Source organism: Melanerpes formicivorus, unplaced genomic scaffold (genome assembly GCF_026170545.1).
Source record: "Melanerpes formicivorus ecotype bairdi unplaced genomic scaffold, bMelFor1.0.p_v2 SCAF_21, whole genome shotgun sequence".
Lineage (NCBI taxonomy): Eukaryota > Metazoa > Chordata > Aves > Piciformes > Picidae > Melanerpes > Melanerpes formicivorus.
In genome coordinates, this window is record NW_027142373.1 from 3,866,817 (window position 1) to 3,882,861 (window position 16,045).

At 41.9% G+C, this 16,045-nt stretch overlaps 2 protein-coding genes across 3 annotated transcripts in view; one reads left to right on the forward strand and one right to left on the reverse strand.

Moving 5' to 3' along the window:
• The window catches only part of PITPNC1 (phosphatidylinositol transfer protein cytoplasmic 1), an 80,583-nt gene extending 79,586 nt beyond the window's left edge, over window positions 1–997 (reverse strand). The window contains exon 1 of the mRNA XM_068151122.1: window positions 435–997. Within this exon, the coding sequence (XP_068007223.1) occupies window positions 435–482 (48 nt within the window). The 5' untranslated portion in view covers window positions 483–997. The remainder of the gene's footprint in view (window positions 1–434) is intronic.
• A 4,728-nt stretch (window positions 998–5,725) lies between these two features.
• On the forward strand, window positions 5,726–15,406 carry PSMD12 (proteasome 26S subunit, non-ATPase 12). Of its 2 annotated transcripts, XM_068151120.1 has the most exons (11): window positions 5,729–5,897; window positions 8,052–8,111; window positions 8,340–8,468; window positions 9,787–9,894; window positions 10,824–10,928; window positions 11,365–11,514; window positions 11,681–11,815; window positions 12,364–12,476; window positions 12,891–13,065; window positions 13,567–13,644; window positions 14,958–15,406. In XM_068151120.1, the coding sequence occupies exons 1-11, from the start codon at window positions 5,790–5,792 to the stop codon at window positions 15,165–15,167; spliced, it is 1,371 nt and encodes a 456-aa protein (XP_068007221.1). In that variant the 5' UTR covers window positions 5,729–5,789; the 3' UTR covers window positions 15,168–15,406. The 2 variants fall into 2 exon arrangements, with proteins under 2 accessions (XP_068007222.1, XP_068007221.1); XM_068151121.1 differs by lacking the exon at window positions 14,958–15,406 and having other exon boundaries at window positions 5,726–5,897; window positions 13,512–13,601.
• The last annotated feature ends 639 nt before the right edge of the window (window positions 15,407–16,045 follow it).

The following is a 16,045-nucleotide window of genomic DNA, read 5'->3' on the forward strand; positions in this document are numbered from 1 at the left end:
CTTAATGACCCAGAAGTTTTACTATTGAATTACAACCTGCCCACCCTACTTGAGCCAGAGCTTCGGGCCACCTCCATCTCCAAGGTGATTTTAAGCAAGGGTGAAGCTATGTCTAGAACCTGGGGTACGGACAAGCAGCTTAAGTGGAGATTTCAACACAAAATGCAGATATGTACTAAGATTCTTCTTAAAAGACTGGTTGGCAAACCTCTATAACGGATACTTGGATGACACAATGCTTTTGATACACTAGAGTTACCTCAATTCCTGTAGTATTCCCTGATTTTTCAATAAAAACATTCATCTCCAACCGAGCATCTCCGACCAAGTTCATTATACGAAGAAAAAATATTCAGTTAAACACAAACAACCTCAACTCACCCGAAAGAGGAACAAACCCCTGGTAGGTACCAGCCCGAGCACCGGCCACTTACCTCTTCAACTGTCAAAGGCATACAGATCCGGTACTCCTTCATGAGCATATTCCTGCTGCCTCGGTACGGACCGGCAAACTGGGAGAAAAGTGCTTATTTCTGCACTATGATCACCAAGAAAAATAATCACGGGGAAAAAAAATAATCAAGCCTCTCGCTCTGCTTGTGTCCACCAGAGTAAGGCGACCATCCAGCAAGGCTGACCCAGCAAGAAGAAAAACCACCACAACTGCTCCCTTCTTTCAGCTCTTCCTCCTTCAGATAGACTCTTGCACCGAGACGCTAGCAAGCCTCAAAGCCCAGACGCGATCGCGACAGCTCTGTCGGGAGGGTAGAGAAACGGCAGAGCTCTGGCGGCTGTAATTAAGACATGCCTGAGGCGGCCAAAAGCACAACCGAGCCCAAGCTGTGGCTTCGGCGGCGGCCGGCAGGAAAGGAGAGATGCTGCTTCCCGAGACAAAGCCTTTTTAGAACGTTTCCTTCCCCGGCTGCCAAACGCGGCTCCCACCTCCCCACTGCAACGCGGCTGCGGCCGCCGCGGCTCCCGCTGCGCTCGGGAAGGGGGAGGGGGGGTGTAGAGGCGGGCGAGGGGGGGTGGGGGTGTGTGCGGAGCGGTGATCCGGCGGCCGCGGGTTTCCCGCTGCAGCCGCGGGCGACTTGTGGCCGCGAGCGCGGAGCGGCTGCAGCAGCCCCGGTGGGGACGCGGCTGACATCAGCGGGTCGGCAGGAAGGGGATGAGGGGGGGAGGGGGGGGAACGGGAGGGGGAAGCAAACACCCCTCCACCGCAGCACTCGGAAGGGTTTAACCAGACCGGCATGGGCACCCCGGGGGGGCTCCGGGTGTTGCCCGACGGGTCTTCCCGGGAGGGGGCCGCCTGCAGCAGCGAGTCGGGAGAAATCCCGGTTTCAATTAATTCTGTCGCGAAGATGTCTCAATTCTGGGGAAGTTTATTGCCTTACGTGTAACAACGCACCCTGCAAAACATTTACAACACGGTGTAACATAGGAGAGCTCCGAGAGACTGGCGGAGAGCCGGCTCCGGTCTTCTGGCCCGTCCGTCGTTACAAAGGGAAGGACAGCGAGCACGGTAGACAGAGCACAGGATATGACGGCCTCACCCATTTCCCTTTCGGTCAGCCCGGCGTTATCAGCCAGCAGATTTGGAAGCACAAATGAAACTATTCCTCCCCTAAGTCAGCTACTTACTTTCCAACGTCACACAAAAAGTTCAGCGAAAAAGTGCCTCCTTCCTAGTTGGACGATTAAGCCAGAAGCTTTGTGGGAGAGTGTGGTTGGTTTGTTGGTTGGTTGTTTTTTTTTTTTCCTCCCTTAGTAGCCAATTAGTTAGTTGAATCAGTTTTCAATATACTTTGGAGCTGTGTTTTTCAGAGACATTCACTCATTACTAAGTTCCAACCTGATATGCACAAGAGCAGAGTTCAGAAACCAGATGGGAGCCCCAGGGTGTTACATAAGTGCAGGTACATCAGAGAACGTTCACAGTGCTGCTTCTCTTCCCAAAGCTGTGGAGCTGCATTCAGAGAAGCATCACCACATGCACTGCACAAACAACGGTAAAAGATACATCTGCATTTAAGTCATTTGCAAAAATAAAGGTGATGAAATATATTTGGAGACAGTTACAAGACGAATTCAGGTCTACAATGAAATGTGTGTTTCATAACAAGACACAGCAAAAACCCCTCAGGATTTCATTGGTTCTGAATGTACATTTCAAAGCTACAGATGTAATTTTTAGCCTGGAGAGGACACAGTGCCATCTCCTGGAGCTAAGATCCTAACTTTTCCATTCCACTGCAATAATGGCACAGTATTTTATGCACTCTGCCTCTCCAGTGAGGTGCAGACACCTACACAAAGAAATAGAAATCTGGGAGCTCTGGTAACAGTCTAGAATTCCATCTGAGGGATGAGCAATGTGGTTAATGAAACTTATATCTCAAGCCTGACAACAGCCACTTGTAAGTATTGAAACTGCAACTGTACTTCAGGATGTTGGTAGTAGATGTTCCTGAAAGTTCCATGCAAGCTAGCTAAAACAAGGCAATATCTATGATAATAACTAAAGATGAGAGGTAATCCAAATTCAGATCTAAAATATCTACTTCAGCTATAACTGATTTGCTCATGGTTTCATTAATTTGGAACAATATTTCTGGATTTCTGATGAAAAGCAGTGTAAAAAAAATTGAACTTCTTTGCACAGGGCCTTGATGCTACCCAATTATAGGCAAACATTGATTTCAATAAAACCAAGAGAAAGACTAAACTAGTTAATCTATTTACTTTCAACATAAAGTAAACCTTAGAGCTTTGTTTAAAATAACAAAGCATGCAGTTCTACAGAGAGCAGTGTGGCAAATCCAGAAGCTATGTAAAACAGAAACCACCATTACTTTGCGTACCTAGAGCAAAACATTCTTCAGTCAACCAAAGCCTATTGCCACAGACATAGCTCAGCCTTGTGCTGTTTGTACATATGTGTGAAAAAAGACCCCAAAACAAATCAGTGAACCCAAACAACATCCTTCACACCTGCTTACTGTGACTACTGTCCCAGTGCACCCTCACCAAATGCCTTCTAAGTGACCTGCTGAGAGAAAACTTGTAGCTCCAGCTATCCAGGAAGTTTCTGGCAAGCATGCCTGCCTCAATTTTGATAGTTTGTGGGTTGGTTTTGTGGTTTTTTTTTTCCCTGTTTGTGGGTTAGTAGTTGTTGGTTTTGGGTTTTTTTTTTAACTTTAAATTGTCAGAAACTATTGCTCTTACCTCTGCAACACGCTATGATCAGCTGGAAATATAAGGCATTTTTCCCTCATCATTGTTGACCTTAGGGAGAAAAAAACCCAACATCATCATGGTTAAATCGCGCTGAACATTAACTCCAGATGGATGTCAGCAAAATGTCACTTCATAGTAAGATATGGTAAAAGTCTTTAGGTATTTTACTGAGATGGGGGGCTTGGTGCCATGGTTTGGTTGATTAGATGGAGTTGGATGATAGGTTGGACACAGTAATCTCGAAGGTCTCTTCCAACCTGGTTTATTCTATTCTACTATGAATGTAGAGGGGTTTGAGCAACTCAGGAAACCTACATTGGAGGCAAAAGCTGCTTCCTCATCTCCCAGCTCAACCTCAAAGGAAGGTAACAGTTGCAGGAGGCATTACTTTTCTTCCTTTTTCACTCAAGGTCTTAACCAAATGACTAGGTACGGGAATATGTTCAATTAATATTGGTACTGAATACAGCAAGGAAACTGCCTGAGCCCAATGAGGTGTCAGGAAGAAGCATTTCTTCATTTTGGCACAGGACACATCAGGGATTGCTCCACCTAAGCGTTCCAAAGCCAGTAGAATTCAGAGAATATATGCTTAATCTCAAATATAATAACTATAAGAACCGATTAGCAGATTCATATTACTTCATGGAATTAATTACGTGTATATCTTAGTTTACATACTAGATACATTCTATGATGATTACATATTCCTAAATGTTCATGAGTTAGTACAGTATCTAACTTTGAACTTCCCTGAAAGCCATTACTCCCTATCCATCAAGTGGAAAATTATACTAACATTACAACGAGCTAAAAGAACGACATTCTACAACTCACAGTAAGTAGTCAAAGCTCTACAAATTTATAAATGGCCAGAGTAAGGAAAGAGCAACCTACATACTCTCTGACACATGCGTTTATTTAAGGAAATTAATCACTAACAATAATTAATAGGTAAATTGTGCTAGAGGACTTTTCAAACCGAGTTTGTGTTCAAACATAAAGTGACTCAAAGTGCGTGGTCTGTGCTGTGTTAATTGGAAAGCATGTGTCAGACACAATTGCATAACAGCACAGCTCTGAATTAATTTGATTAAATGACTCCAAACTTACACCAGTGCAGCAGATGCAGATTCTGCAAACAAAAGATTTGAAGTGAGTTATCTCAAGTGTCCCTTTGCCACATTAACACGTTGTTACGTACCATTGTAAAGTAACACAACACACAATGGCATTTCACGGTAACTTCCCCCCTCCCCTCCGGGACTCTTTAACGCTCAATGATTGCTTACAGCATTCACTGATCACTATTTCCTTCTGAGCTGTTGCTTGCAAACACGAGCAAGTTGCAGTGAATGTCTTCAGGAATGAAACTTCACGACCCGGTAATCCCGAGCCAGCCCTGGTCAGCAGAGGAGGTCGCGCTGTGATTCAAAAATTCTCTTGGAGTAAATCTCTCCAAATCACAGAGGGAGGTTTGCATAGCAAGGACTGCACAGAGAGGTGAGCACTCCAGCCTGCCATTGGCCTTTCCATGGCGCTGTTGCAATGGGTTTAAAATAAGGCAAGAGGGAATTCCCGCCTCCGCAGAAATTAGCTCTTTTAATTATTAAACCACTCTGCCAGGCCAGCAGCTCTTCTTGAGAGCTGTTAAAGGCTATCAAAGCCATCGCCCTGTCCACTCAGGCCAGGTATGTCACGCGTTGTTTTGAGACAACAGAAACATTGGGCTCTCACAACCAGTACGCACATTTCTGCTTTGGAGTGGGAAATACGTCAATTTGTAATCACGAGTATCACACCATCATCTCAGAACTTATCAAACACGATGAAAGTGCAGCACTGTTTGAAAACAGAATCCCTGTGCTCTTAAATTAAATCTATTGTGTTTCCTACCTTTTTCCTCACCTCTCCAGCAAGGCAAGATGATTAAGTGACTCATGTCTGGAACGTGAGATACATTGAAATGACCAGGGTGAAGTCAACAGCTACTGCACCCCGAGTCCTCCACTGAGGCCACACCGTGGTGCAGATCGCCAAACCACCTTCATAGTCCTTCAAAATGTAGGGAAACAGCATAAAACTACGATGTCCATGATTCGCCACCCCCTGCCCTATTACCAAAGTTTGAAGCTGTTGACACATAAGCTACGAGCAACACCGTGGCTGTGGCAACTGTGCCGACAACCCTCGTCCTCGCTAAGGCAGGAGGCCGCGGGCCAAGCTGAGGGAAGGCACTGCCCCAATCAGCACCCCACATCTGCCCCTATTTGAGTGCCGGAGGGGATTCCCCTCAGCCCGGGGCAAGGCTCCAAGCGACCTCCTCCAGTGCCCGGCAGCGTCGTCAGCAACCTCAGGGCCGGCCCCTTCAGCGCTGGCACTTCCCCTCAGGCCCGCCCCGCCTTGGGTCCTGCAGAGGCCGGGGATGGCCCAAGTAGCGCCTGTTTGGCGCAGCGCGGGGGCCTTCGTCAGGGCTGCCCCGGGCACGCCTGTGCGCAGGGCCTGGCTCCTTCCGGTTTGTCCTCGCAGGGACGCGGAGCGGAACCGGCGGGATGGCGGAGGGCGGCGCGGAGCGGGCCGATGGCCGTATCGTGAAAATGGAGGTGGATTACAGCGCGACGGTGGACCAGCGGCTGCCCGAGTGCGAGCGGCTGGCGCAGGTACGGGGAAAGGGAAAGTTGGACTGTGCGGATGGGCTGAGTCATGGCGTGGGGCGCGCTAGGCCGCGCTCGGGAAGGTGTTCCAGCGGCAGGGGGACGTACGGCCACTTATTGTCACCCGATCACAGAATCATAGAATAATAGGAGCAGGAACGGACCAGGATCATCTAGTCCAACCCGCCCTCCAGAGCAGGTTCGTCTAGAACAGGCTGCACAGCAGAGTCCAGATGGGTTTTGAATGACTCCAGAGATGGAGACTTCACCACCTATCTGCGCAGCCTGATCCAGTATTCTACCGCCTTCAGCGTAAAGAAGTTCTTTCTCATGTTTATATGTAGCTTTCTGTGTTAAAGTTTATCCCCATTACATCTTGTCCTGTCACTGGGCACCATTTCAAAAAAGCCTGTCCCCATCCTCCTCGCACTTAACCTTTATTTATAAGCATTGACAGGATTACCTCTCAGTCTTCTCTCCAGGCTAAAAAAACCTAAGCCTTTCTACATAAGAGAGATGTCAACTTTGTAGCTCTTTGCAGTACCCTCTCAAGAAGTTTCCTGTTCTTGAACTAGGGATCCCGGAACTGGACACTACTTCACATGTGCTGCTGAGAGGTTTCCTTGGGTCTTCCCGTGCCATTTTGGGGAATGGGAGAAGTAGGGCCTGCTCTACCATTTCGCTGTGAGAGTATGGGAGGGTGTGTTTGTGTGGGAGAGCAGTGAGGGAAATGAGATGTTGGGGTGCAGCTTCCTGAGTAAGCGGCTGAAAAGGCCTGAATCCATCAGAAGGGATGTGGCTTTTCCCTGATGCCACTTTCTGCAGGCAGAGCAGCTGTTGCAGACACGTAGATGCTTGTTCATCCAGGGACTGCTGTGCTACAAAAGCTATCTGTGTCACGTTAAGCAGCACTCTGTATGGTGTTACGTGTGTGTGCCTGGAGGGGCAGACCTATGGCAGGCTGTTAGGGTACTGGTATCTGCTAAGTAAATAAATACACATGTGCATCCAGCCATAGATGGCCACAGATCTGCTGGGATCATAGAGGTAATCATGCATATGGTCTATCTTAAGGTTTCTTTTATGGTCTTCTGCAGCGTAAAGATCTCAGACCTCTGAACACACAAATTGGATGTTCTTTCCCAGTAGGATGCCATCTGATTCTTCCATGCTGCAAATACTCTGCTTAATACACGTGTCTCTTTGTGGTAGGCATGCTGTACTATACAGCATATTGTAGAATTCTAAAGGCAGTGGCCTCAAGATAAGTAAATTGCATCTTACACTCTTGCAAGACTGCATTGTATAACGAGCAGGCACAAATGTTTTATCCCACAGGCAGAGCTCTGTGTCCATATGGACACCCATGACCATGTTTTAACCTGTAAAGTTCTGTGGCAGTAAAAGCATGGCCTTGACAAAACAATATATATAGTTTAAGAAATGTAAGTAGGATAGGTACATTGTAGAAACAAATCTCATTGTCTCGTTTTTGTTGTTAATTTTATAGTTTCAAACCATGTTTTGTGGCCCCACGGTTGCTATGGGCTGTTAAAAATTCTCCCACATTAACAGGTATTCGTTAGGAATGACAATTTGGGACTCAGTACATTATGTTATCTTTAACTCCTCTAAACAAAGGCAAATACAGTTCTCAAGACCCCAAAACCAGGACTATCATAACTCCGTGCTTAGACTGTAAAACATGTTCTTTACACTTTCTGTAATACGCTGCAATTAAATTATGGTGAACGCAGATGAAAGTAACAGTAAACCAAGTTTTGGGCCAAAGTATCTAATTGCATATCTGTTATCACTTAAAGCTTTGTTTTGGCTAGGATGGAAACCAGTCATCCCTCTAGCATGTGAGCTAACCAAACCTGTCTGAAACTTGCTGGGTTCCTTGCACTGGGCGGACAACTTCTAGCATACGCTGGGCAAAAATGGAACCTTCCCATGTTAATCTCTGTGTAGAACTATGTACTTAAAGTTGCTGCACTCTGCGGTTTGGATTTTTCTTAAAGGGAAAAACCTACCTTAAGAATGAGTGGACAGGCTGGGTTGTGGGTTTTTTTTACTGATATGAGAATTAGAGCTACTCTAAAACCAATTTGTGTTCTTCCCTCATGGTGATAATTCTTTGCCTGTCTATCACATTAGGAAGGAAGATTGCAGGAAGTAATTGAAAACCTTCTCTCCTTGGAAAAACAAACACGAACGGTAAGTGCAGTGTTTGTGTTGGGTTGGCCTACACACGCCCTTGTTTCACTGCATTGGAGTAGTGAAAAGAATGGGAGTGTCAATCTTTCCCTTCTGTTCTTTTATTTAAGAAGAACATTAGTGAGGCTCTATGTAATCATTCTTTTTCCCTTGGTATAATAGAAGTGCAAGTCCTAGAGGTTTGCATATGATTTACCCCATCACTAATCTGCTCTTTCTTTGTTCCAGGCATCTGACATGGTCTCCACATCCCGTATCTTAGTTGCTATAGTGAAAATGTGTTATGAAGCTAAAGACTGGGATGCTCTCAATGAAAATATTATTCTTCTGTCAAAGAGAAGAAGTCAGTTAAAACAGGTGAATTTAATACTTTGAAACGAAAGATAAAGTGATATTTGGAGCTGTGTTATATATCTGATTTTCCCCTTGTGTGTAGAGGCTTTCCTGGCTTTGAATAGATTTGAATTAGCTCCTGTTGAGGCTTTTTTTGGTAGACACATGAAAGCCAGCGGTGAAATTGATGTCTGATATTTGTCTTCACGTTATGCCTGAGCTCACTGTGGCTGAGCTTGCCATTTTTGGCAGCACGTCTGTGACTTTTCTGCTTTCATGCATACCAGAGCTTTTAGATGGTAGCTCATCTCTACACCCTTTTACAGTTTGTATTGTACACATTGTCTTAATTTTTCTTATTCACAAGAGGTGTACTTTAAACACTTCCTGCAGTTTATTGTGAGCAGATCAGGTATGCACTTGACATGCTTGTTTTGACACTGTCATCCTATGGAACTCAGTCATGTCTGAGAAATTTGCTGAAAGGCCTTGATTTAAAGTGAAAATACATTGCACTATGTGATTGGTTTGACTTAATTAGAAGTCAGCAACAGCTAATTTTAATGGCATCATTGCTTTAGGAAGGAAAAATTACCAGCTTTTGGATATGCAGAAACATAAGTTTGTACAGGAGTTCAGTTGTCTAGCTTGCACAAACTGTGGCTGAACATGTCAGCTGGATTTTATTCTTGAGGAATAAGTTTCTAGAGGTGTTATTCTTTCTGGCTTTTTGTTTGTTTTCCAGAAGCAGAAATTTCAGTAATAATTTTAACAGCTTTGTCAGTGTTGTTGGCAGAAGAACATGCTCCAGTACCTGTGCTTGCCACTGAAGGCTGTTAACTTATTAGTGCCTGTTAGGGAATGGAAGAGCATCAGTCAGAAACAATTAACCCCCTTCCTTCCCTTCCTGAAAAAAGTTTACAGGTGTCCTAAAAAGAAGAGGCAGTGCACACACTTCAGAGGAGAGGCACCTTCCCTTTATCCATGCAGGTCTTAGGGCAAACAGCTGAGTTCTGTCAGTCCATGTGAGCTGTGTGGATCTGGCAGAAAAGGAATATTGCTTTTCAAGAGAGAAACAAAGTAGATGAGTTCTTATAAATATCATTGGAAAAACTGAGACGAAAGAAATGACAGAACAGCACCAAACTGGACTTCCAGCATCAGTCGTCAGCACGCATTTTTATGAGCCAGAGTGATGAGATGCATCTTGTGTACTTTCATTGAGATTAATCTCTTTAGTTTGATAGGAAACTGCTTAGTATTTATCTCTCCATGTTATAACCTGAATGCATTTGAGGAGTCTAAACCCATTGTATGTTTTTCTTTTCTGTCCCTGTATTAGGCAGTTGCTAAAATGGTCCAGCAGTGCTGCACTTACGTTGAAGAGATTACAGACTTGCCAGTCAAACTGCGCTTAATTGACACGTTGCGTATGGTTACAGAGGGAAAAGTAAGATTTTGTTTTAAGACTGAGTGTCTAAAAGGTAGAATAAAAATGTTCACCTTTTTTAAAAGCATAGCTTTTTAACATTATTATTTAGCCATGTTCAAATCAAGAGTAGGAGTAATTTTTAAATGAAGGTGAGAAGGCAAGTGGTATATTTCTTTCCAAAAGACTGCAAATATTTTCCAGACTTCATATTAATTGAAACAGTGGTCATATTTCCATGTTACAGCTACTTGGATGCATTAATAGAATTAATAATTATATAATTAATATTAATAACATAATTCAGAGTTCTAAAATGCCATTTATTTTTAACTTGGTAGAAGGCTACATATTTGATTCTGTTAGAGGAATGAGCAGGTTTAATTTATCTCCTGCATTTAGCAAGGTGTTATGAACAGTTACAGTTGACAGAACGTGACATCAAACATTATAGTTAATAATTTACATAATTTGCTTTAAGAAACAATTCTGGCTTAAAGCAAACTTGGTGTTACAGCTCAGCTTTTGTCTGTTCAGAGTTAGTGTAAGTGGGTATTAATCAGTTCTTGTTGATTTAAGGTTGGTCAGGAGCGAGTGAAATAATGCAAACAGTAGTACTTGGTACACATTAACCATTAGTTTTAACTTCATCTGTTTCAGTACATTTTAGCAGACAAAATACTTCACTGACAGAGCACATAATTTTGTATTTGCTTAAAGAATGGTAGATTAATTTAGACATTATAATTTGCATTCATTTGTTCCAAATACTTCCAGTGTATCCATATTTTATCTGTGCATATTGTGGATAGTGTCAGTACAGAGTATGGATACACAAGGAATTAATTGATTACATGAAAACATCAAGTACATGCCTCAGTGGGGTTGTGGTCTTAGAATTGGCACTCTTTAGAAGATTCCAGTGTTTAAGCTATGAATTCTGATTTCAGATATATGTGGAAATCGAACGTGCTCGCCTGACGAAGACACTTGCAACAATAAAAGAACAGAATGGTGAAGTGAAAGAGGCTGCCTCTATCCTGCAGGAGCTGCAGGTAACATACCTTGTCACTTAGAATTGGCAGTAGAAATGAGTTCTGACTGCTCTTGTTTATAAACTTCATCAGGTATGTCTGCAGAAATGCCTGGAATGAGATTAAGTGTTGTTAGTGAAAGTGTAATTCAGTTTGAAGTGCCCTTGTTAGTCTCATGCTTAGGTTACAAAGAGTATTTCCCATTTGGAAAACATTTCAGTTCTTTAGGTAGTGCATTCAGTTTAGCATTGGTGGATTCATCTGGTATAAATGAGGGCTATAATCTAAAATTTAATAACCTTTTCATCATTTCCACTTGCTCTGGAATTGTTGTTTTTGTTTTTTTAATGATTATTTTTCTTTTGTATTTTTTTTCCTCTTGACAGGCTCTCATTCTTGCACAGTTAAGATTTGGCTTGATTTGGCTTTTGACAGTGTTGTTACATTTTCATTTTAGGTGGAAACCTATGGTTCAATGGAAAAGAAAGAACGGGTAGAATTTATCCTGGAGCAGATGAGACTTTGCCTAGCTGTAAAAGACTACATTCGGACTCAAATTATCAGCAAAAAAATTAATACAAAATTTTTTCAAGAAGAAAACACAGAAGTAAGTCATTGGAGGATTTATCCACCTCCCCCAATCCTAATTTTAATCACACATGCCTCTCTTCAGGACCAACTACATTTGAATCCCCTGTTTCCTGGAATCCAGTTGGATTTCATTGATGTGATGCATGGAGCTGTGTTAATTTTACTGCTTGATACTGTTTCAGAAACTAAAGTTGAAATACTACAACTTAATGATCCAGCTGGATCAACATGAAGGCTCCTACCTCTCCATCTGTAAGCACTACAGAGCCATTTATGATACTCCATGTATCCAGGCTGAAAGTGAAAAGTGGCAGCAGGTAAAAAACCCAATCATTACATACAAAATGTCTGTATTTTCATGTACCCATTTCATTGCCAGATCAGCCTGCAGCAGATTAAATAGTTCATCAGTCTGTTGCTCTTAGGCTTTTAATGGCTACGTTAACAGATTGGTTAGTTGACAACAGTAATACAATAAAGTTGATTTCAAATGAATATTTATAACTAACATCTTCGTTAGATTGTCTTTGAATCTTGGAGAGTGTCTTGTCTGTTTTATACAAGTGCAGAAATGAGAAGCAGCTGTGCAAGTGTGGGCTGTTGTGTGTGCAGTGCAGATGTTACACACTTGAAAAGACTTGGTTTTATTCCATGTACTTAAAATACTTAACACTAGAATTTTAGTTAACCTGAATCAATAGACGTATTACTGTGAATGAGGGTTCATTTCTGTAAGGTGACATCAATTTCACTCTAACTTCTTAATACACTGCTCTGAAGCCTTTTCTGTGTTAAGCTCTGTGAAGAGTGTTTTCAATTCCTCTCTTTAATTGTGAAAAAAACCTTACCCTTTCCTCTTAAACAGGCACTGAAGAGCGTTGTTCTTTACGTTATTCTTTCCCCATATGACAATGAACAATCTGATTTGGTGCACAGAATTAGTAGTGACAAAAAGCTAGAAGAAATCCCCAAGTATAAGTAAGTATTCTTGGTTAATAAACAATTTTTAGGTTAAAAAAGAACTCTCTCAAATGGACTCCGAAAGTGTAATCTGTTTAGGCTGAGTCTGCTGTAAGCACCCCAGAGTTTAATGCTGTATGAAAAATACTGCAAGATTTTTAATGGTTGTGCAAATTCTGCATTAAAATAAATGTCTCTTTATAAAAGTCTTTTTTGGAAATATCTCTTTATAAGAGAAAGGTTTTTATTGGAAAATCAAGATTAGCTCTGTCTTGAGCTGCCCCCTGATAGCATGAAGTATTAAAGTGTATTCATAAAAAACAGTGAATATTAATGGTAATAAAACATGTAACATTATTTCTTTGATCTATTTAAGTATGAAACAAGCCCTATTAATACAGGATTGTAAGTAAGCTTTCCTAACTCATTTAGAGACCTTCTAAAACTATTCACCACCATGGAACTGATGCGGTGGACTGCCCTGGTTGAAGAATATGGGAAAGAATTGAGAGAAGGATCCCTTGACAGTCCTGCCACAGATGTCTTTGGCTGTACAGAGGAAGGTGAAAAGAGATGGAAAGATTTAAAGAACAGAGTCGTGGAACATGTAAGCATGTCTGATTTTAAGCATTGGCTATATATTCAGTGTCTCAGCTGAAAATGCTTGTAGCTTGCTATATTTCAGTTACAAATGGAAACAAATCTGTAGCACAACAGCAGAGAAGTTGCCTTTCCCTTGCGTTGTGTTTTCAGCATTTCATTTGTATCTTTCTGTTAGCTAGGTATTTGGCACTGCTGCCCCCCCAAAAAAGAGCATGCTGCACTTAGTGAGGTGCAGTTCCCATTTCAACAGAGCAGAAACTTGGAAGTTGTGCTTTATATTCAATTTGCAATTAGTTGATCTCATTGCTTAATAATTTGTCATGTAGAGACTTTTATACCTTTTACAAGCAAAAGAACTGTTCACAACTCCCTTATGTACCTCATGCTGGACTGCTCTAGAGCACAACAGCTCCTAATCTGCTTTTAACATTGACTTTTATATTTTTGCAGCCTGCTTCAATTTTTTTTTGCACATAACCCTCTACTCTGAACACTTTTATTCCAGAATATTAGAATAATGGCTAAATATTATACCAGAATTACAATGAAGAGAATGGCACAGCTCCTGGATCTGTCCGTTGATGTAAGTGTGGCTTTGCTTTTCCTCCTTTCATAAAGGGCGTGGATGTGTGCATGTGTTTGTGGCAAAAATAAAAGCATTCAGCAGAGCAATGTTCTCTTTTATTTTGAATTTGAGGTCTCTTTTTAGCTTAAAGAGCTCTGTAAGCAATGCCATAGACCATCATTGCATTGTTTTACAGACAATGCAGAAAGACTTGGCACTGTAGGAACACGCTACTTGTTACAAAATCCTCAGGGTTTACACTTGTGTGTTCATGAATGTTCATGGATTATTCATTATGTTGTTGTATCACTATATAATCTCTCTTCATATTATCCTTGCATCTTGGCTGGCTTCATTCTTGGTCTAATTCCCCTCTTTGTGTTACCAATGCTTTTCAGCCTTTACAGGAAGAACAGACTGTGCTGTAGTGGAGCATTAGATGAGCTTTTGGTCATTGGTTTAATTTTATGAGTAGCAGTCTAAAATCTTTTGGGGCTAACAGACTTAATTCAAATATTTGTTGGCTGTACTAGTCAATATGAACACCTGAGTGTATTTTTATGCTTTTATGGGAGTTAGAAAACTTTTAATCTAGGCAGAACTCAATGTAATGATGCATATGCCCATAAGGCAAAAACTTGTAAAAATTTGTTTATATTCAAGGTCTCATTTAAATGCTGGAGTTTCTTGTTCTATGTTTAGATGTTAAAAAGTTCTTGTCAGTGGGATTAAAACTGACTGAGGGTACAGTATTTCTCACCTTCAAATGCCCTTTCTTACAGGGGGTTGTACTTGGGGAACATGGGGTGGAGCAGTCTTCTTGCCATCCCGTTTTCCAAAGAGATTCACACATCATGGCATAGTGGCATTTCCAGGGCCAATGAAGAGCTTTATCCTACTATCTTTCAGTTAAATCTGCTCTTTTCCACAAACTCAGAGTAAAACCTTTGACAGTGGTCAGCAATTCATGCGGATTTTCCTATGCCATGCTTCTCAGACAGCTCTTTCTGATACCTGTGTAGCCAAGTACTTCAAAGTGTAGAAGTCTTTTGGTGTACTAAATTAACCTTTTAATTTCATTAAAAATAGTAAGATATAGGTAAAATTGAAAAAAAAACCAAAACAACCCACCATCAAGTTATAGTAGTACCTTGCAGTGTTAATGTGTGTAATGCTATTGTCTGTTTGTTGGTTTTTTTCTTAATACAGCTTAGCTCTGTAAAATATAAAGAATATCTTGTTCCCTGTGCTTTGATGGTGTTTGTGAGGAATTCTCATGTTTTGTAGATAAAAATGCTCTTTTCTTGACTTAGTGCTGTTTGTTTTTACAGGAATCGGAGGAGTTCCTGTCCAACCTAGTAGTTAATAAGACCATCTTTGCTAAAGTAGACAGGCTGGCAGGAATTATCAATTTTCAGAGGCCTAAGGACCCAAACAATATACTCAATGACTGGTCTCACAAGCTCAACTCACTAATGGCCCTAGTTAACAAAACCACACATCTCATTGCCAAAGAGGAGATGATACATAACCTGCAGTAAGGTGCCTCAATAATCTCAGTGCTTATAAAGAAGGCGCTAGTTCTTCATAATAGAGACTATTATTCCAGTGTGTCTATGGTCTGTTTTCTCGCTGTCAAGACTTCCTCGTCTAAAATTTAGAACATAATTCTGAAACTCCTGTTGACAATTAAGTTCCCTTGATTATTCATTCAGTTGTTAAATGTTTTTTTGCTACAATTGGTGGAAGAACATAATAAAACTGTATTGCCTGTGTAGTTGCAGTTTTGTCATTTCTTGTTTTCCACGTGTACCTTTGTCTGTCTAATACATGATTCTGTGGTGGCCTGGGTTAGCACAGCCTGCTCTCAAAAGCCACACTCTCTCCCCACACAGATGGGAGGGAAAGTAACACAAAACCCCCCTCTGGGTTGAGATAAAGAGTATTACTGGAAATTATCCAATGCACAATGACCTGAGCCTGCCTGCAGAAAAATGCAGCAAAATGCAGAAGCAGCAGCAGCATCCAGCAACCTCCCCCCAGCCTGTAGCCCCCCCGAGTGGAAAAGTCCAACACCCCAAAACTGGAAACCAGAAGCAGCAACTGCACCAGGAATCCTCTCATGTTCCAGTCTGAACTTCAAGCTCCTTCATACTTTGCTCCAGCCAGCACTTTTCATTTTGAATCGGGGATGATGGCAGCACGAGATTGAGTATCAGCAGCAGATTCAACTCAACCCATGGCACCATGTATACCTTATTCTGTGGTTATTTCATGACAGGACCATTTTTGAGGCTGTGCTTGAGAGAGGATAAAGTAAATAATAAAATCTTAAAGAGATTTACAGTAGGATGCATCGAGGTAACTTCCAACAATATTGCAATGTTACATCAAGGTATTAGTTGAATAAAATTCTAGA